This window comes from Halichoeres trimaculatus, unplaced genomic scaffold (genome assembly GCF_033239565.1).
Source record: "Halichoeres trimaculatus isolate MK-OKI-2021-1 unplaced genomic scaffold, fHalTri1.1 fHalTri1_scaffold_19, whole genome shotgun sequence".
Lineage (NCBI taxonomy): Eukaryota > Metazoa > Chordata > Actinopteri > Labriformes > Labridae > Halichoeres > Halichoeres trimaculatus.
Window position 1 is genome coordinate 2,631,067 of NW_027437197.1, and position 19,764 is coordinate 2,650,830.

Genomic DNA, 19,764 nt, shown 5'->3' on the forward strand with positions numbered 1-19,764 from the left:
AGAGAGAGAATCTTTAAACACAACACTTTTAAGAAAAGTAAACTCTCTGGGGATCGATAAAACCTCCAGATCAGTCCAGAACAAGCAAAGAATTAAGCTAAATGTAGAACTCAGAAGATGGAGGGTTGTACTTCAAGATCTCTGACTGGCTCGTTTCACTGTCAATCAAAAAGGGATTCGGCCTCAGACAGATCATCCAATCATCATGCAGAAGCCCAGCGTCCAGGCCAGCCCACTGCCTCATAGACCCCCAGAGACGCTGAGCGTCCGATGGGCGGGACAAAGCCCAGCGTTTATCCAATGACCGTCCAGTTTCCACAGTGGAACAACCCACTCTACACTTCCCCGCTGAAGTCAGAAGACGCTCAGCGTCCGACTGTGTTAAAGCGCTGAGACGCTGCGGGGATGAATGAGAAGGAGGTGGAGCCAGTTACCTGTGATAGGAGCTGATTCTGAACAAAAGATGAAGGAATTCTAGCTCAGATTTTATCAATGAAATGTTCACACAGCAGAACATATCAACACTTTTTTGGGGGACATTTCTTATAGCAATCACCACTGGTTTCTCTCTATCCCTTATTACATCTTCAGGTCTTCATAACTATCTATAAATGAAGATGTCCAGGCAGTCAGATATTTGTACCCTTCATCTTTTAACACTATTCCAGTTCTGCAGAAATCCTCCATTCATTTTAATGGGGAAAAATGTCAGAAATGTTCAATATTTTAAAAATATTCAAATTAGAAATGTGAAAAATACAAGCACACTTCTCCTAAACATGCTGATTTTTTCATCAGACAAAATTTGAAGGGAGTTCAAACGCTAAAAGCAGTCGCTAAATTTTCTAAAAAAAAATCTCTGCAACAACTAAAATTCAGAGTCTATAAACTGTTAAATGACACACAACTATAACCAATACACTGTCATCCCAGAAGATCAAATGTAGTAAAGAAATAATTCGAAAAATGACTCATTTTCAATTATTTTAATATTCAGAGGATGAAGATGGAAAAGCTGTTGGATGCAACGACACAACATCTTTAGCTGTAAAACTTTTCCTTGAAATTGTTGTGGCTAACGAAGCTGGAGTTGTAGTTGAGGAGGTAATGAACACTGTAGTTTGTGAGTCTTCTGTTGTAAAGTGGGGCAGAGTCTTTGAAATCGATGAGAAATCTGTCGTGGTCAATAATGAGGTTGCTGTTGTTGTTAAAGGGGCTTCTGTTGTCGTCAGTGTTGATGTTGTGGTTGAGGAGGAGTCTTGTGCCATAGTTGAGGGGGTCACTGTCCTTGTGGTTTTGAGGTCTTCTGTTGTGAGTGATGACAAACCATTAGCAGCAGTTAAAGGTTCTTCTTCTGTTGATTTTGATATGACTGGTGTTGTGGTTGGGGAGTTACCAGTTGTGACTGGGATGGCACGGGTTGTTATGGTTGTAAAGGTCTGTGCTGGTTTTGATGGGGTCACTGACTTTGTGGTTTTGATGACTCCAGTGGTGCTTGAGGGGCCACCTGTTGAAGACAACTGAACCAGAGGTGTAGTGGAAAAGATTGCTTCTGCTGCTGTTGTTGTTTGCAGATTTGTTGCAAATGATGGACCATCTGCTGTAGAAGTTGATGAAGATGTTGTTGTGGATGGTGACATCCCATTTGTGGTAGCCAAGGGTTCTTCCATTGGTGTTGTTTTGGACAAAGCAGGTGTTGACGCTGGGGAGGTTCCAGCTGTGACTAAGGTGGCATGTGTTGTCGTGGTTGCTGAAGTCATTGCCATTGTAGAGGGGTTCTTGATGTCTTCTGTTGTAGTCAAAGAGGCATAATTTAGAGTTGTCTGAACCAGTGGAGTTGTAGAAGACAAAGCTTCAGTTGGTGAGGTTGTTGGTTGTGCTGTATTTGTAAAGGTGCCTGGGGTTGTTGATGAGGCATTTGTTACAAGATTTGAAGAAGTCTGTGCTGTTGTTGTAAAGGGGGTCACCATCACTGTTATGGTTGTATCTTCAATTGTGGTTGAAGGGGCAACGGTTGCAGATGGTTGAAACAGAGGTGTTGTGGCCAGGCTTTCTGTTGTGGTAGATTGAGAAACTGTAGTTGATGGAGCACCTATTGTTGAGGTCAAAGGGACTTCTGTTGTTGATTTTAAAGGTGCCATGCTTGAGGTGGCACATGTTGTCACGGTTGCTGAAGTCAGTGCCATAGTTAAAGGGGTGACTGTGGTTTTTATATCTTCTGTTGTGGTTGAAGAAGCAACAACTGAAGTTGTTTGAGCCACTGGAGTTGTGGAAGATAAGTCTTCTGTTGATGGGGATGTCGCTTGTGGTGTCGTGGTAGTTCTTTCTGCTGTGGACGGTTGAGGCACTGTGGTTGATGAAGCACCAATTGTTGTGGTCAAAGGGGCTTTTGTTGTCGAGTTCAATGGTACTGTGCTAGAGGTGGCATGTGTTCTTATGGTTTCTGAAGTCAGTGCCATAGTCGTGAAGGTCACTGTAGTCTTTACATCTTCTGCTGTGGTTGAAGAAGCAACAGTTGTAGTTGTTTGAGCCACTGGAGTTGTAGAAGATGGAGCTGCAGTTGCTGAGGATGTTGCTTGTGTTGTAGTTGTAAAGGTGCCAGCTGTTTTTGGTGCAGCATTTGTTACAGGACTTGATGGAGTCTGTGCTGTTGATGTTAAGGGGGTCACTGTTGTTGTGGTATCTCCTGTTGTGGTTGAGGGGGGAACTGCTGAAGATGGTGGAACCATAGATGTTGTGGTAGAAGAGTCAACAGTTGAAGTTGTTTGAACTACTGGAGTGGTAAAAGATGAAACTTCAGTTGTTAAGGATGTTGGATTTGTTGTGGTTGTTAATGTGCCTGGTGCTGTTGAGTAATGTGAAACTAAAGTTGATGCTGTCTGGTTATTGATCATTAAGGGGGTCACTTTACTTGTTGTTGTTGTTTCTTCTGTTGTGGTTAAGAGGACAATGGTTGAGGATGGTGAAACCAGTGGTGTCGTGGTAAAGCTTTCTGCTGTGAATGGGTGAGGCACTGTTGTTGATGAAGCACCAATTGTTGTGGTCAAGAGGGATTTTGTTGTTGGTGATAATGGCTCTGTGTTTGATGTGGCATGTGGTGTCATGGTTGGTGAGCTCATTGCCATAGTTGAGGGGGTCACTGTAGCAGTTGTTGTTGTATCTTCTGTTGTGGTTAAGGGGGAAACGGTTGAAGATGGTTGAAACAGTTGTTTTGTTGTAGAGCTTTCTGCTGTGTATGGTTGAGGAACTGTAGATGTTGAAGCACCAATTGTTGCGGTCAAAGGGGCTTGTGTTGTGGATTTTGATGGGGCCATGCTTGAGGTGGCAGGTGATGTCATGGTTGCTGAAGTCAGTGCCATAGTTAAGGGGGTGACTGTGGTTTTGATGTCTTCTGTTATGGTTGAAGAAGCAACAATTAAAGTTGTTTGAGCCACTGTAGTTGTAGAAGATAAGTCTTCTGTTGTTGTGGATGTTGCTTCTGTTGTTGTTGTAAATGTTCTTGGGGTTGTTGATAAGTATTCAGTAATGGGAGTTGATGATGTGTGGTCCTTTGTTGTAAAGGTTGTCACTGTCCTTTGTGTTGTTGCATCTTCCTTCGTGGTTGAGGGGACAATGGTTGACGATGGTAAAACCAATGGTGTCGTGGTAGACCTTTCTGCTGTGGATGGTTGAGGCACTGTGGTTGATGAAGCACCAATTGTTGGGGTCAAAGGGGCTTCTGTTGTTGATGATAAAGGCACTGTACTTGAGGTGGCATGTGGTGTCATGGTTGGTAAAGTCATTGCCACAGTTGAGGGGGTCACTGTGGTTTTTATATCTTCTGTTGTGGTTAAAGAGGCACCATTTGAAGTTGTTTGAGCCACAGGAGTTGTCACAGATGAAGCTTCAGGAGTTGAGAATATTGCTTTTGTGGTAGCTGTTATGGTGCCTGGGGTTGTTGATGAGTCATAGGTAACTGGAGTTGAAGAAGTCTGTGCTGTTGTTCTGGTATCTTCTCTGGTGGATGAGGGGGCCATGGTTGAAGATGGTTGAAAAAGAGGTGTTGTGGCCAGGCTTTCTGTTGTGGATGGTTCAGGCACTGTAGTTGATGGAGCACCTATTGTTAAGGTCAACGGGGCTTCTGTTGTTGATTTTAAAGGTGCCATGCTTGAGGTGGCACGTGTTGTCACGGTTGCTGAAGTCAGTGCCATAGTTAAAGGGGTGACTGTGGTTTTGATATCTTCTGTCGTGGTTGAAGAGGCAACAGTTGAAGTTGTTTGAGCCACTGGAGTTGTGGAAGATAAGTCTTTAGTTGTTGAGGCTGTTGCTTGTGTAGTGGTTGTAAATGTGCCTGGGGTTGTTGATGAGTCATGGGAAACTTGAGATGATGATGTCTGGGCCTTTGTTGTGAAGGGTGTCGCTGTCCTTGTTGTTGTTGCTGTTGTCTTTTCTGTTGTGGTTGAGGGGGCAATGGTTGAAGTCGGTTGAACCAGAGGTGTTGAGGTGAAGCTTTCTGTCGTCATAGAAGGAGGCAAAGTTGCTGATGAGCTACCAATTGTTGTTATCAATGGGGCTTCTGTTGTTGATGTAAATGGTACCATGCTTGAGGTTGCTTGTGTTGCCATGAAGTCATTTGAAGGCAGTACCATAGTTGAGGGGGTCACTGTGGTTTTTATATCTTCTTTTGTAGATAAAGAGGCAACATTTGAAGTTGTTTGAGCCACAGGAGTTGTCACAGATGAAGCTCCAATTGTTGTGGAAATTGCTTGTGTTGTGGTTGTATAGGCGTCTGGGGTTGTTGATGTAGCATCAGTTACTAGAGATAATGATGTCTGGGCTTTTGCTGTAAAGGAGGTGACAGTAGCAGTCATTGTTGTATCTTCTGTTGTGGTTGAGGGGGCAATGGTTGAAGTTGTTTGAGCCAGTGGAGTTGTCGAAGAAGAAGCTCCAGTTGTTGTGGATGTTGCTTGTATTGTGGTTGTCAACGTGCCTGGTGTTGTTGATGAGTCATGGGTAACTGGAGTTAATGGTGTCTGGGCTTTTGTTGGAAAGGGGGTCACTGTCGCAGTAGCACTATCTTCTGTTGTAGTTGAGGTGGCAAAGGTTGAAGATTGTTGAATTAGAGGTTTTGTGGTGAAGCTTTCTGTTGTGGCTAGTTGAGGCACAGTGGTTGTTGAAGCACCAATTGTTGTGGGCAAAGGGGCTCCTGTTGTTGATGATAATGGCACTGTACTTGAGGTGGCATGTGTTGTCATGGTGTTTAAAGTCATTTCCACAGTTGAGGGGGTCACTGTGGTTTTCATATCTTCTGATGTAGTTGAAGAGTCAACAATTGAAGCGACTGGAGTTGAAAAAGAAAATGCTTCAGTTGTTGAGGATGTTGTATGTGATGTGGTTGTTAATGTGCCTGGGGCTGTTGAGTAACGTGGAACTAAAGTTGATGCTGTCTGGTCCTTGATCATAAAGGGGGTCACTTTACTTGCTGTTGTTGTGGTATCTTCTGTTGTGGTTGAGGGGACAATGGTTGATGATGGTGAAACCAGTGATGCCGTGGTAGACTTTTCTGCTGTGGATGGTTGAGGCACTGTGGTTGATGAAGCACCGATTGTTGTGCCCAAGGGGCCTTTGGTTTTTGTTGTTAATAACACTGTGCTTGAGGCGGCATGTGGCGTCATGGTGTTTGAAGTCATTGCCATAGTTGAGGGGGTCACAGTGGTTTTCATATCTTCTGTTGTGGTTGAAGAGTACACATTTGAAGTTGTTTTAGCCTCTGGAGTTGTGGAAGATAAGTCTTCAGTTATTGAGGATTTTTGTTGTGTTGCAGTTTTAAAGCTGCCAGTCGTTAATGCAGCATTTGTTTCAGGACTTGATGAAGTCTGTGCTGTTGTTGTAAAGGGGGTCACCATCACAGTTGTTGTTGTATCTTCTGTCATGGTTGAGGGCAAAACAGTTATAGGTGGGGTAACCAGAGTTGTCCTGGGAAACCTTCCTGTTGCGGTAGAGCTTTTAGTCGTGATAGAATGAGGCACTGTGGTTGAAGGAGCACCACTTGTGGTCAATGAGGCTCCTGTTGTTGACATAAATGGCACTGTGCTTGAAGTGGCATGTGTTGTCATGGTTGCTGAAGTCAGTGCCATAGTTGAGGGGGTCACTGTGGTTTTCATATCTTCTCCTGTGGTTAAAGGGGCAACATTTGAAGTTGTATGAGCCAAAGTAGTTGTGGAAGGTGGAGCTTCAGTTGTTGAGGATGTTGCCAGCTTTGTGGCTGAAAAGGTGCCTGGTGTTGTTGATGTAGTATGGGCTAGTGGAGTAGAAGGCGGCTCCTGTGTTGTTGTTAAAGGGGTCACTGTACTTGTAGTTCTGGTATCTTTTGTTGTGGATGAGGTGTCAGTGGTTGAAGATGATTGAAACAGAGGTGTTGTGGTAAAACTTTCCGTTGTGGATGGTTGAGGCACTGTGGTTGATGAAGAACTAGATGTTGTGGTCAAAGAGGTGCCTGTTGTTAAGGACTTTGCTTGTGTTGTGGTTGTAAATGGGCCTTTAGTGGTTGATGAGTAAATGATAACTGGAGTTGATGAAGTCTTGGCTCTTGCTGTAAAAGGGGCAACTGTCGCAGCAGTTGTTGTATCTTCTGCTGTGGTTGAGGGGGCAACAGTTGAAGATAGTTGAACAAGAGGTGTTGTGGTCGAGCTTTTTGTTGTGTATGCTTCAGGCACTGAAGTTGATGAAGCACCAATTGTTGTGCTCAAAGGAGCTCCTAAAGGTGAGATCAATGGCACGGTGCTAGAGGTGGCATTTATTGTCATGGGGTTTGAATTCAGTGCCATAGTTGAGGGAGTCACTGTGCTTTTTAAATCTTCTGTTATGGTTGAAGACGAAACAATGGAAGTTGATCGAGCCACTGAAGTTGTAGAAGATAAGGCTTCCTTTGTTGAAGATGTTGCTTCTGTTGTTGTTGTAAATGTTCCTTGGGTTGTTGATGAGTTTTCCATAATGGGAGTTGATGATGTGTGGCCCCCTGTTGTAAAGGTTGTCACTTTCCTTTGTGTTGTTGTTTCTTCTGCTGTAGTTGAGGGGGCAATGGTTGAAAATGGTTGAAAAAGAGGTGTTGTGGTAAAGCTTTCTGTAGTAGATGGTTGAGGCACTGTATTAGATGAAGTACTAATTGTTGTGGTCGTGGGGGCTCCTGTTGTTGATGTAAATGCCACTGTGCTTGAGGTGGCATATGTTGTCATGGTTGATGAACTCATTGCCATAGTTGTGGGGGTCACGGTTGTTGTGGTATCTTCTGTTGTGGTTAAGGGAGCAACAGCTGAAGATGGTGGAACCATAGGTGTTGTGGTAGAGGAGTCAACAGTTGAAGTTGTTTGAACGACTGGAGATGTAAAAGATGAAACTTTAGCAGTTACAGATGAGTCTTCAGTAATGGGAGTTGATGATGTGTGGTCCTTTGTTGTAAAGAGTGTCACTGTCCTTTGTGTTGTTGTTTCTTCTGCTGTGGTTGAGGGGGCAATGGTTGAGGATGGTTGAGCCAGAGGTGTTTTGATAAAGCTCTCTGTTGTGGATGGTAAGGGCACTTTAGTTGATGAAGCACTAACTGTTGTGGTCAAGGGGGCTTTCGTTGTTGACCCAGATGGCTCTGTGCTTGAGGTGGCATGTGTTGTCATGGTTGCCAAACTCAATGCTATAGTTGTGGGGGTCACAGTGGTTTTCATATCTACTGTTGTGGTTGGAGAAGCAACAACTAAAGTTCTCTGGGCTGCTGGAGTTGTAGAAGATAAGCTTTTAGTTGTTGAGGATGTTGATTGTGTTGTGGTTGTCAGTGTGCTTAGGATTGATGAGTCATGGGAAATTAGAGTTGATGCTGTCTGGTCCTTGATCGATAAGTGGGTCGTTGTACTTGCTGTTGTTGTTTCCTCTGTTGTGGTTGAGAGGGCAATAGTTGACAATGGTGAAACCAGTGGTGTCGTGGTAAAGCTTTCTGCTGTGGAAAGTTGAGGCACTGTGGTTGATGAAGCACCAATTGTTGTGGTCAAGGGGGATTTTAATGTTGACGTTAGTGGCACTGTGCTTGAGGTGGCATGTGGTGTTATAGTTGCTGAATTCATTGCCATAGTTGAGGGGGTCACTGTGGTTTTCATGTCTTCTGTTGTGGTTGAAGATTGAACAACTGAAGTTGTTTGAGCCACTGGAGTTAAAGAAGATAAGGCTTCAGTTGTTGAGGATGTCTCTTGTGTTTTTGTTGTAAATGTTCCTTGGGTTGTTGATGAGTCTTCAGTAATGGGTTTTGATGATGTGTGGTCCTTTGTTGTAAAGGGTGTCACTGTCCTTTGGGTTGTTGTTTCTTCTGCTGTTGTTGAGGGGGCAATGGTTGAAGATGGTTGAACCAGAGGTGTAATGGTGAAGCTTTCTGCTGTGGATGGTTGAGGCAACGTGCTTGATGAAGCACCAATTGATGTGTTCAAGGGGGCTCCTGTTGTTGACGTAAATGGCACTGTGCTGGAAGTGGCATGTGTTGTCATGGTGTTTGAAGTCATTGCCACAGTTGAGGGGGCCACAGTGGTTTTCATTTCTTCTGTTGTGGTTGAAGAGTCAAGAGTTGTAGTTGTCTGAGCCACTGGAGTTGTGGAAGATGGAGCTGTAGTTGCTGAGGATGCTGGAAGTGTTATAGTTTTAAAGCTGCCAGCTGTTGCTGATGCAGCATTTGTCACAGGACTAGATGAAGTATGTGCTGTTGTTGTTGAGGGGGTCACTTTCACTGTTGTTGTGGTTTCTTCTGTTGTGGTTGAGGTGGAAACTGCTGAAGAATGTGGAACTAGAGGTGTTGTGGTAGAAGACTCAACAGTTGAAGTTGTTTGAACTACTGGAGTTGAAACAGATGAAACTTCAGCAGTTGTTGAGGATGTTGCTTGTGTTGTGGTTGTTAATGTGCCTGGGGTTGTTGAGTAATGTGAAACTAAAGTTGATGTTGTCTGGTCCTTGATCGTTAAGGGGGTCAATTTACTTGCTGTTGTTGTTTCCTGTGTTGTGGTTGAGGGGGCGATGGTTGAAGATGGTTCAAACAGTAGTTTTGTGGAGAAGCTTTCTGCTGTGGATGGTTGAGGCACTGTGGTTGATGAAGCACTAATTGTTGTGGTCAAAGGGGCTCCTGTTGTAAGGGTCAATGGCACTGTCTTTGAGTTGGCTTGTGTTTTCATGGTGTTTGAAGTCATTGCCATAGTTGAGGGGGTAACTGTTGTTTTTATATCTCCTCCTGTGGTTGAACGGACAACATTTGAAGTTGTTTGAGCCAAAATAGTTGTGAAAGGTGGAGCTTCAGTTGTTGAGAATGCTGCCAGCTTTGTGGTTGTAAAGGTGCCTGATGTTGTTGATGTAGTATGGGCAAGTGTAGTAGAAGAAGCATCCTCTGTTGTTGTAGAGGGGGTCACTGTCCTTGTTGTTCTGCTATCTTCTGTTGTGGATGAGGGGGCAATTGTTGAAGATGGTTGATTCAGAGTTGTTGTGGTAGAGCTTTCTGTTGTAGTAGAATAAGGCACTGTGGCTGATGAAATGCCAATTGTTGCTGTCAAAGGGGCTCCTGTTGTTGATGTAAATGATGATGTGCTTGAGGTAGCATGTGTTGTCAGGGTATTTGAAGTCAGTGCCATTGTAGAGGGGGTCACTGTGGTTTTGATATCTTCTGTTGTGGTTAAAGAGGCAACATTTGAAGTTGTTTGCGCCAGTGTAGTTAAATGTGATGCTTTGGTTGATGAATATGATGCTTGTTTTGTGGTTGTAAATGTGCCAGGTAATATTGTTGATGTAGCATCTTTAACTAAAGTAGATGAAGTTTGGGCTTTAACTGTGAAGGGGGACAAGGTCCTTGATGTTCTGATATCTTCTGATATGGTTGAAGAGGAAACTTTTGAAGTTGTTTCAGCAAGCTGCGTTGTAGAGGATAAAGCTCCAGTTGTTGAGGATGTTGCTTGTGTCTTGGTTGTGAATGTCCCTGGGGTTGTTGATGTAGAATCTGTAACTACTGTTGATGAGGTCAGGGCTTTTGTTGTAAAGGAGTTAATTAATGCAGCAGTTGTTGTTGTATCTTCTGTAGTTGTTGAGGGGACCATGGTTGAAGATGGTCGAAACAGAGGTGTTGCGGCAGAGCTTTCTATTGTGGATGGTTGAGGCACTGTGGTTGATGAAGAACCAGATGTTGTGGTCAAAGAGGTGCCTGTTGTTGAGGATTTTGCTTGTGTTGTGGTTGTAAATGGGCCTTGGGTGGTTGATGAGTCAATGATAAGTGGAGTTGATGAAGTCTTGGCTCTTGCTGTAAAAGGGGCAACTGTCACAGCAGTTGTTGTATCTTCTGTCGTGGTTGAGGGGGCAACAGTTGAAGATAGTTGAACAAGAGGTGTTGTGGTCGAGCTTTTTGTTGCGAATGCTTCAGGCGCTGTAGTTGATGAAGCACCAATTGTTGTACTCAAAGGAGCTCCTGTAGGTGAGATCAATGGCACGGTGCTAGAGGTGGCATTTATTGTCATGGTGTTTGAAGTCATTGCCATAGTAGAGGGAGTCACTGTGTTTTTTATATCTTCTGTTATGGTTGAAGAGGAAACAATTGAAGTTGATTGAGCCACTGAAGTTGTAGAAGATAAGGCTTCTGTTGTTGGGGATGTTGCTTGTGTTGTTGTTGTAAAAGTGCCTGGTATTGTTGAAGAGTCGTGGGTTACTGGAATTGATGAAGTCTTGGCTTTTGTCATTAAGGAGGTCACTGTAGCAGTTGTTGTATCTTCTGGTCTAGTTGAGGGTGCAATGGTTGAAGTTGTTTGAGCCAGTGGAGTTGTGGAAGATAAATCTTTAGTCGTTGAGGATGTTGGTTGTGTTGTAGTTGTAAAGGTGCCAGGTGTTGTTGATGCAGCTTCTGTTACAGGACTTAATGATGCCTGTGCTATTGTTGTTAAGGGGGTCACTATCACAGTTGTTGCTGTATCTTCTGTTGTGGTTGAGGGGGCAATTGATGAAGATGGTTGAAAAAGAGGTGTTGTGGTGGACATTTCTATTGTGGATGGTATAGGCACTCTAGTTGATGAAGCACCAATTGTTGCAGTCAAAGGGGCTCCTGTTGTTAGGGTCAACGGCACTGTGCTTGAGGTGGCTTGTGTTGTAATGGTGTTTAAAGTCATTGCCATAGTTGAGGGTGTAACTGTTGTTTTCATATGTTCTACTGTGGTTGAAGAGGCACCATTTGAAGTTGTTTGAGCCAGTGTAGATGTTGAATATGAAGCTCCAAGTGCTGAGGATGTCACCAGCTTTGTGGTTGAAAAGGTGCCTGGTGTTGTTGATGCAGTATTGGCTAGTGAAGTAGAAGAAGGCTCTTGTATTGTTGTAATGGGGGTCACTGTACTTGTTGTTTTGCTATCCTCTGTTGTGGATGAGGGGGCAATTGTTGGAGATGGTTGAATCAGAAGTGTTGTGGTAGAGTTTTCTGTTGTGGTAAAATAAGGCGCTGTGGCTGATGAAACGCCAATTGTTGCAGTCAAAGGGGCTCCTGTTGTTGATGTGAATGATGATGTGCTTGAGGTGGCATGTGTTGTCAGGGTTGTTGAAGTCAGTGCCTCTGTTGAGGGGGTAACTGTGGTTTTCATATCTTCTGTTGTGGTTGAAGAGGAAACATTTGAAGTTTTTTGCGCAAATTGAGTTGTTGAATGTAAATCTCCTGTTGTTAAAGATGTTGCCAGCATTGTGGTTGTAAATGTCCCTGGTGTTGTAAATGTTGTATGGGCTAGTGGAGTAGATGAAGGCTCCTGTGTTGTTGTTAAAGGGGTCACTGTACTTGTAGTTCTGGTATCTTCTGTTGTGGTTGAGGGGGCAATGGATGAAGTTGATTGAAACAGAGGTGTTGTGGTAGAGCTTTCAGTTGTGGATGGTTGAGGCACTGTGTTTGATAAAGAACCAGTTGTTTTGGTCAAAGGGGCTCCTGTTGTTGATGATAATGGTGTGCTTAAGGTGGCATGTGTTGTCATTGTATCCAAAGTTACTGCCATAGTTGAGGGGGTCACTGTAGTTTTGATATCTTGCCTTGTGGTTGAAGAGGAAACTTTTGAAGTTGTTTCAGCAAGCTGAGTTGTAGAGGATAAAGCTCCAGTTGTTGAGGATGTTGCTTGTGTCTTGGTTGTGAATGTCTCTGGGGTTGTTGATGTAGAATCTGTAACTATTGTTGATAAGGCCAGGGCCTTTGTTATAAAGGAGTTAACTAATGCAGCAGTAGTTGTTGTAACTTCTGTCGTTGTTGAGTGGGGCATGGTTGAAGATGGTTGAACCAGAGGTGTTGCAGCAGAGCTTTCTATTGTGGATGGTTGAGGCACTGTGGTTGATGAAGCACCAGATGTTGTGGTCAAAGAGGTGCCTGTTATTAAGGATTTTGCTTGTGTTGTGGTTGTTAATGGGCCTTTAGTGGTTGATGAGTGAATGATAACTGGAGTTGATGAAGTCTTGGCTCTTGCTGTAAAAGGGGCAACTGTCGCAGCAGTTGTTGTATCTTCTGTCGTGGTTGAGGGGACAACAGTTGAAGATAGTTGAACAAGAGGTGTTGTGGTCGAGCTTTTTGTTGCGAATGCTTCAGGCGCTGTAGTTGATGAAGCACCAATTGTTGTACTCAAAGGAGCTCCTAAAGGTGAGCTCAATGGCACGGTGCTAGAGGTGGCATTTATTGTCATGGTGTTTAAAGTCATTGCCATAGTTGAGGGAGTCACTGTGGTTTTTATATCTTCTGTTATGGTTGAAGAGGAAACAATTGAAGTTGATTGAGCTACTGAAGTTGTAGAAGATAAGGCTTCTGTTGTTGGGGATGTTGCTTGTGTTGTTGTTGTAAAAGTGCCTGGTATTGTTGATGAGTCGTGGGTTACTGGAGTTGATGAAGTCTTGGCTTTTGTCATTAAGGAGGTCTCTGTAGCAGTTGTTGTATCTTCTATTCTAGTTGAGGGTGCAATGGTTGAAGTTGTTTGAGCCAGTGGAGTTGTGGAAGATAAATCTTTAGTCATGGAGGATGTTGGTTGTGTTGAAGTTGTAAAGGTGCCAGGTGTTGTTGATGCAGCTTCTGTTACAGGACTTAATGATGCCTGTGCTATTGTTGTTAGGGGGGTCACCATCACAGTTGTTGTTTTTGTATCTTCCGTTGTGGTTGAGGGGGCAATTTTTGAAGATGGTTGAACCAGAGGTGTTGTAGTGGACATTTCTATTGTGGATGGTTGAGGCACTCTAGTTGATGAAGCACCAATTGTTGCAGTCAAAGGGGCTCCTGGTGTTAGGGTCAATGGCACTGTGCTTGAGGTGGCTTGTGTTGTCATGGTGTTTGAAGTCATTGCCATAGTTGAGGGGGTAACTGTTGTTTTCATATGTTCTACTGTGGTTGAAGAGGCACCATTTGAAGTTGTTTGAGCCAGTGTAGATGTTGAATATGAAGCTCCAAGTGCTGAGGATGTCACCTGCTTTGTGGTTGAAAAGGTGCCTGGTGTTGTTGATGCAGTATTGGCTAGTGAAGTAGAAGAAGGCTCTTGTATTGTTGTAATGGGGGTCACTGTACTTGTTGTTTTGCTATCCTCTGTTGTGGATGAGGGGGCAATTGTTGGAGATGGTTGAATCAGAAGTGTTGTGGTAGAGTTTTCTGTTGTGGTAAAATAAGGCGCTGTGGCTGATGAAACGCCAATTGTTGCAGTCAAAGGGGCTCCTGTTGTTGATGTGAATGATGATGTGCTTGAGGTGGTATGTGTTGTCAGGGTTGTTGAAGTCAGTGCCTCTGTTGAGGGGGTCACTGTGGTTTTCATATCTTCTGTTGTGGTTGAAGAGGAAACATTTGAAGTTTTTTGCGCAAATTGAGTTGTTGAATGTAAATCTCCTGTTGTTAAAGATGTTGCCAGCATTGTGGTTGTAAATGTCCCTGGTGTTGTAAATGTTGTATGGGCTAGTGGAGTAGATGAAGGCTCCTGTGTTGTTGTTAAAGGGGTCACTGTACTTGTAGTTCTGGTATCTTCTGTTGTGGTTGAGGGGGCAATGGATGAAGTTGATTGAAACAGAGGTGTTGTGGTAGAGCTTTCAGTTGTGGATGGTTGAGGCACTGTGTTTGATAAAGAACCAGTTGTTGCGGTCAAAGGGGCTCCTGTTGTTGATGATAATGGTGTGCTTAAGGTGGCATGTGTTGTCATTGTATCCAAAGTTACTGCCATAGTTGAGGGGGTCACTGTGGTTTTGATATCTTGTCTTGTGGTTGAAGAGGAAACTTTTGAAGTTGTTTCAGCAAGCTGCGTTGTAGAGGATAAAGCTCCAGTTGTTGAGGATGTTGCTTGTGTCTTGGTTGTGAATGTCCCTGGGGTTGTTGATGTAGAATCTGTAACTATTGTTGATAAGGTCAGGGCCTCTGTTATAAAGGAGTTAACCAATGCAGCAGTTGTTGTATCTTCTGTCGTTGTTGAGGGGACAACAGTTGAAGATAGTTGAACAAGAGGTGTTGTGTGTGAGCTTTTTGTTGCATATGCTTCAGGCGCTGTAGTTGATGAAGCACCAATTGTTGTGCTCCAAGGAGCTCCTTTAGGTGAGATCAATGGCACGGTGCTAGAGGTAGCATTTATTGTCATGGTGTTTGAAGTCATTGCCATAGTTGAGGGGGTCACTGTGGTTTTTAAATCTTCTGTTGTGGTTGACGAGGAAACAATTACAGTTGATTGAGCCACTGAAGTTGTAGAAGATAAGGTTTCTGTCGTTGGGGATGTTGATTGTGTTGTTGTTGTAAAAGTGCCTGGTATTGTTGATGAGTCGTGGGTTACTTCAGTTGATGAAGTCTTGGCTTTTGTCATTAAGGAGGTCACTGTAGCAGTTGTTGTATCTTCTGTTCTAGTTGAGGGTGCAACGGTTGAAGTTGTTTGAGCCAGTGGAGTTGTGGAAGATAAATGTTTAGTCATTGAGGATGTTGGTTGTGTTGTAGTTGTAAAGGTGCCAGGTGTTGTTGATGAAGCTTCTGTTACAGGACTTAATGATGCCTGTGCCATTGTTGTTAAGGGGGTCACCATCACAGTTGTTGTTGTATCTTCCGTTGTGGTTGAGGGGGCAATTGTTGAATATGGTTGAACCAGAGGTGTTGTAGTGGACATTTCTATTGTGGATGGTTGAGGCGCTCTAGTTGATGAAGCACCAATTGTTGCAGTCAAAGGGGCTCCTGGTGTTAGGGTCAACGGCACTGTGCTTGAGGTGGCTTGTGTTGTCATGGTGTTTGAAGTCATTGCCACAGTTGAGGGGGTAACTGTTGTTTTCATATGTTCTCCTGTGGTTGAAAAGGCAATATTTGAAGTTGTTTGAGCTAAAGAGGTTGTGGAAGGTGGAGCTTCAGTTGTTGAGGATGTCGCCAGCTTTGTGGTTGTAAATGTCCATGGTGTTGTTAATGTTGTTTGGGCTAGTGGAGTAGAAGAAGGCTCCTGTGTTGTTGTAAAAGGGGTCACTGTACTTGTAGTTCTGGTATCTTCTGTTGTGGTTGACAAGTCAGTGGTTGAAGATAATTGAAACAGAGGTGTTGTGGAAGAGATTTCAGTTGTGGATGGTTGAGGCACTGTGGATGATAAAGAACCAGTTGTTGCGGTCAAAGGGGCTCCTGTTGTTGATGCTAATGGCAGTGTGCTTGAGGAAGAATGTGTTTTCATGGTATCCAAAGTTACTGCCATAGTTGAGGGGGTCACTGTAGTTTTAATATCTTCTGTTGTGGTTGAAGAGGCAACAATTAAAGGTGTTTCAGCCAGTGGAGTTGTAGAAGGTGAAGCTCCAATTGTTGAGGATGTTGCTTGTGTTTTTGTAAATGTGCCTGGGGTTAATGATGAGACATATGAAGCTAAAGTTGATGATGTCTGGGCCTTTGTAGTAAAGGAGGTCAGTGTAGCAGTTGTTGATGTATCTTCTGTTGTTGTTGAAGGGATTGTTGAAGATTGTTTAAAATGAGGTGTTGGCGTAGAGCCTTCTGTTGTGGTAGAAAGAGGCACTGTGGTTGATGGAACACCAATAAGTGAGGTCAAAGGGGCTCCTGATCTTGATGTCAATGGCGCCATGCTTGAGGAAGCATGTGTTGTCATGATAGTTGCTACTGATGCCATAATTGGGGGGGTCGCTGTTGTTTTGGTATCTTCTGTTCTGGTTGATGGGGCAATGGTTGAAGTTGTTTGAGCCAGTGGAGTTGTAGAAGATGAGGCTGCAGTTGCTGAGGATTTTGGATGTGTTGTAGTTGTAAAGGTGCCAGGACTTGATGACGTCTCCTCTGTTGTTGTAAAGGGGGTCACAGTCAGTGTTGTTGTTGTATCTTCTGTTGTGGTTGAGGGGGCAACAGTTGAGGATGGTGGAAACAGTGGTGTTTTGGTATAGCTTTCTGTTGTGGTAGGTTGAGGAACACTGGTTGATGAAGCACCAACTGTTAAGGTCAAAGGGGCTCCTGATGTTGATTTTAATGGTGCTATGCTTGAGGTGGCATGTGTTGTCGTGGTTGCTAATCTCATTGACAAAGTTAAGGGGGTCACTTTGGTTGTCATATTTTCTGTAGCGATAGAAGAGGCAACAGTTGAAGTTGTTTGAGCCAGTGGAGTTGTGAAGGATAAGTCATTAGCTGTATAAAATGTTGCATGTGCTGTAGTTGTCAATGTGCCTATCGTTGTTGATGTGTCATGGGAATCTGGAGTTAATGCTGTTTGGGCTTTTGTGGGAAAGGGGGTCACTGTCACAGTTTTTCTATCAAATTCTGTGGTTGAGGGGGCAATGGTTGAAGATGGTTGAAACAGTAGTTTTGTGGTAAAGCTTTTGGCTGGGGTTGGTTGAGGCACTGTGGTTGATGAAGCACCAATTGTTGGGGTCATAGGGGCTCCTGTTGTTGACATAAATGCCACTATGCTTGAGGTGGTATGTGTTTCAATGGTTGGTGAGCTCATTGCCATAGTTGAGGGGGTCACTGTAGCAGTTGCTGTATCTTCTTTTGTTGTTGAAGGGATTGTTGAAGATGGTTCAAACAGAGGTGTTGGGGTAGAACTTTCTTTCGTGGTAGAAAGAGGCACTGTGGTTGATGAAGCACTATTTGTTGAGGTCAACAGTGCTGTCAATGGCACCATGCTTGAGGTAGCCTCTGTTGTCATGGTATTTGAAGTTACTGCCATAGATGAGGGGGTTACTGTTGTTTCTGTATCTTCTGTTGTGGTTGAAGAGGCAACAATTGAAGTTATTTCAGCCAGTGGAGTTGTTGAAGATGAAGCTCCAGTTGTTGAGGATGTTGCTTGTGTTGTGGTTGTGAAAGTGTCTGGGGTTGTTGCTGTAGCATGGGTTACAAGAGTTGATGATGTCTGGGCTTTTGTTGTAAAGGAGGTCACTGTAGCAGTTGTTGCATCTTCTGTTGGAGTTGAGTGGGCAGTGGTTGACAATGGTTGAAAAAGAGGTGTTGTGGTAAAGCCTTCTGATGTGGCTGGTTGAGGCACTGTGGATGATGAAGATAGTGGAACCAAGGATGTTGTGGTAGAGCTTTTTGTTGTGGTAGCTTGAGGAACTATAGTTGATGAAGTACCAATTGTTGAGGTCAAAGGAGCTCCTGTTGTTGATTTTAAAGGTGCAATGCTTGAGTTGACCGGTGTTTTCATGGTTGCTGAACTCATTGCCATGGTAAAGGGTGTCACTGAGGTTTTGATATCTTCTGTTGTGGTTGAAGAGTCACGAATTGAAGTTGTTTGAGCAAATGGAGTTGTTGAATGTGAAGCCTCTGTTGTTAAAGATGTCCCTGATGTTGTAAATGTTGTATGGGCTAGTGGAGTAGAAGAAGGCTCCTGTGTTGTTGATAAGTTTTCAGTTGTTAAGGATGTTGGTTTTGTTGTGGTTGTAAATGGGCCTGGGGTTGTTGATGAGTCATGGGTTACTGGAGTTGATGAAGTCTGGGCTGTCGTTGTAAAGGGGGCAACTGTCCTTGTTGATGTTTCTTCTGTTTTGGTTGAGGGGGCAATGGTTGAAGATGACTGAAACAGTGGTGTAGTGGTGTAGCTTTGGGTTGTGGTAGAATGGGGCACTGTGGTTGATGATGGTTCAAACAGTGGGGCTCCTGTTGTTGAGGATGTCCCTTGGGTTGTGGTTATAAATGGGCCTGGTGTCAATGATGAAGCATCTTTAACTAAAGTTGATGAAGTCTGGGGTCTTGTTGTGAATGAGGTCACTGTAGCAGTTGTTGTATCTCCTGTTGTAGAAGAAGAGGCAATGGTTAAAGATTGTTGAACCAGAGGTGCTGTGGTCAAGCTTTCTTTTGTGGGAGAATGAGGCAAGGCAGTTGATGAAGCAGTTGTGGTCAAAGGGGCTCCTGTTGTTGAGGATGTAAATAATGATGTGTTTGAGGTGACATCTGTTGTCATAGTAGTTGAGGTTATTACCTTAGTTGATGTGGTCAATGTGGTTTTGATATCTTCTCCTGTGATTGAAGAGACAACAATTGGAGTGGAGGTTGTGGAAGGTGAAGCTCCAGTTGTTGAGAATGTTGCTTGTGTTGTGGTTGTAAATGGGCCTGGGGTTGTTGATGACTCATGGGTATCTGAAATTGATAAGGTCTGGGCCTTTGTTGTCAGGGAGGCCACTGTAGCAGCAGTTGTTGTACCTTCTGTCGTGGTTGAGGGGGCAACGGTTGAAGATTGTTGAACCAGAGGTGTTGTGGTGTAGCCTTCTGTTGTGGATGGTTGAGGCGCTGTACTTGATGAAGGAGCAATTTTTGCAGTCAAAGGTGCTCCTGTTGGCAAGGTCAATGGCAATGTGCTAGAGGTGGCATGTATTGTCATGGTGTTTGAAGTCAGTGGAATTGTTGAGGGGGTCACTGCTTTCATATCTTCCGGGGTGGTAAAAGCGGAGACATTTAGAGTGGATAGAGCCTTTGAAGTTGTAGAAGGTGAAGTCTGTGCTGTTGTTATTAAGGAGGTCACTGTTGTGTTATGTTCAGTTGTGGTTGAGGGAGCAACATTTGTAGATAGTTGAAAGAGAGGTGTTGTAGCAGAGCTTTCTATTGTGGTTGAAGGAGGCAATGTAGTTGATGAAGAATCAATTGTTGTGGTAAAAATGGTTGTTGTTGAGGATGTTGCATGTGTTGTGGTTGTAAATGGGCCTTTAGTGGTTGATGAGTCATGGGTAACTGGAGTTGATGAAGTCTGGGCCTTTGTCATAAGGGAGGCCACTCTGGCAGCAGTTGTTGTTTCTTTTGTATTGGTTGAAGGGGCAACAGATGAAGTTTGCTGAACAAGAGGTGATGTGGTAGAACTTTCTGTTGTGAATGGTTGAGGCCCTGTAGTTGATGAAGCACCAACTGTTGCAGTCAAAGTGGTGCCTGTTGTTGGGAATGTTGGTTTTGTTGGTTTTGTTGTGGTTGTTGTGCCTTGGGAGGTTGATGAGTCATGGGTTACTTGAGTTGATGAAGTCATGGCTCTTGTTGTAAAGGGGGCAATAGTAGCAGCAAATGTTGTTGTTTCTTCTGTCGTGGTTGAGGGGGCAACTGTTGAAAATTGTTGAACCAGAGGTATTGTGGTAGAGCTTTCTGTTGAGGATGGTTGAGGCTCTGTTGTTGATGAAACACCATTAGCTGCAGTCAAAGGGGCTTCTGTTGGTGAGTTCAATGGCGATGTGCTTGAGGTGGCACGTCTTTTCATGGGAGTTGAAGTCAGTGCCATAGTTGATGGAGCCAGTGTGGTTTTTATATCCTTTCCTGTGGTTAAAGAGGGAACATTTAGAGCGGATTGAGCCAGTGGTCTTGTAGAAGGTGAAGCCCCAGTTGTT

The 19,764-nt window shown here is 43.9% G+C and overlaps 3 protein-coding genes across 3 annotated transcripts; all 3 read right to left on the reverse strand.

Moving 5' to 3' along the window:
* Positions 1-986: 986 nt before the first annotated feature.
* LOC141808613 (uncharacterized) lies at positions 987-9,699 on the reverse strand. The gene has a single exon (XM_074695280.1). It carries the CDS (start codon positions 9,624-9,626, stop codon positions 987-989), a length of 8,640 nt encoding a protein of 2,879 aa, XP_074551381.1. The 5' UTR covers positions 9,627-9,699.
* Positions 9,700-9,793: 94 nt separating this feature from the next.
* On the reverse strand, positions 9,794-15,474 carry LOC141808614 (uncharacterized). The gene is made up of 2 exons (XM_074695281.1): positions 9,999-15,474; positions 9,794-9,820 (listed from the first exon to the last, which is right to left on the reverse strand). Exons 1-2 carry the CDS (start codon positions 15,261-15,263, stop codon positions 9,794-9,796), a joined length of 5,292 nt encoding a protein of 1,763 aa, XP_074551382.1. The 5' UTR covers positions 15,264-15,474.
* A 453-nt stretch (positions 15,475-15,927) lies between these two features.
* Positions 15,928-18,811, reverse strand: LOC141808615 (uncharacterized). Its single transcript, XM_074695282.1, has 2 exons — positions 16,336-18,811; positions 15,928-16,294 (listed from the first exon to the last, which is right to left on the reverse strand). The coding sequence occupies exons 1-2, from the start codon at positions 18,777-18,779 to the stop codon at positions 15,928-15,930; spliced, it is 2,811 nt and encodes a 936-aa protein (XP_074551383.1). The 5' UTR covers positions 18,780-18,811.
* Positions 18,812-19,764: the final 953 nt, after the last annotated feature.

Excerpts from the sequence above, each read along its gene's own strand:
- LOC141808613 (XM_074695280.1), bottom strand. The coding sequence starts at position 9,626 with ATGGCACTGACTTCAAATACCCTGACAACACATGCTACCTCAAGCACA.
- LOC141808614 (XM_074695281.1), bottom strand. The coding sequence starts at position 15,263 with ATGAAAACAACAGTTACCCCCTCAACTGTGGCAATGACTTCAAACACC. Across the intron at positions 9,821-9,998 it reads AAGCCCTGACCTCATCAACA|TTAAAGCCCAAACTTCATCT; the intron begins GTAGTTACAGAT and ends CCCCCTTCACAG.
- LOC141808615 (XM_074695282.1), bottom strand. The coding sequence starts at position 18,779 with ATGACAATACATGCCACCTCTAGCACATTGCCATTGACCTTGCCAACA. Across the intron at positions 16,295-16,335 it reads AGCTATACCAAAACACCACT|AAGATACAACAACAACACTG; the intron begins GTTTCCACCATC and ends CAACCACAACAG.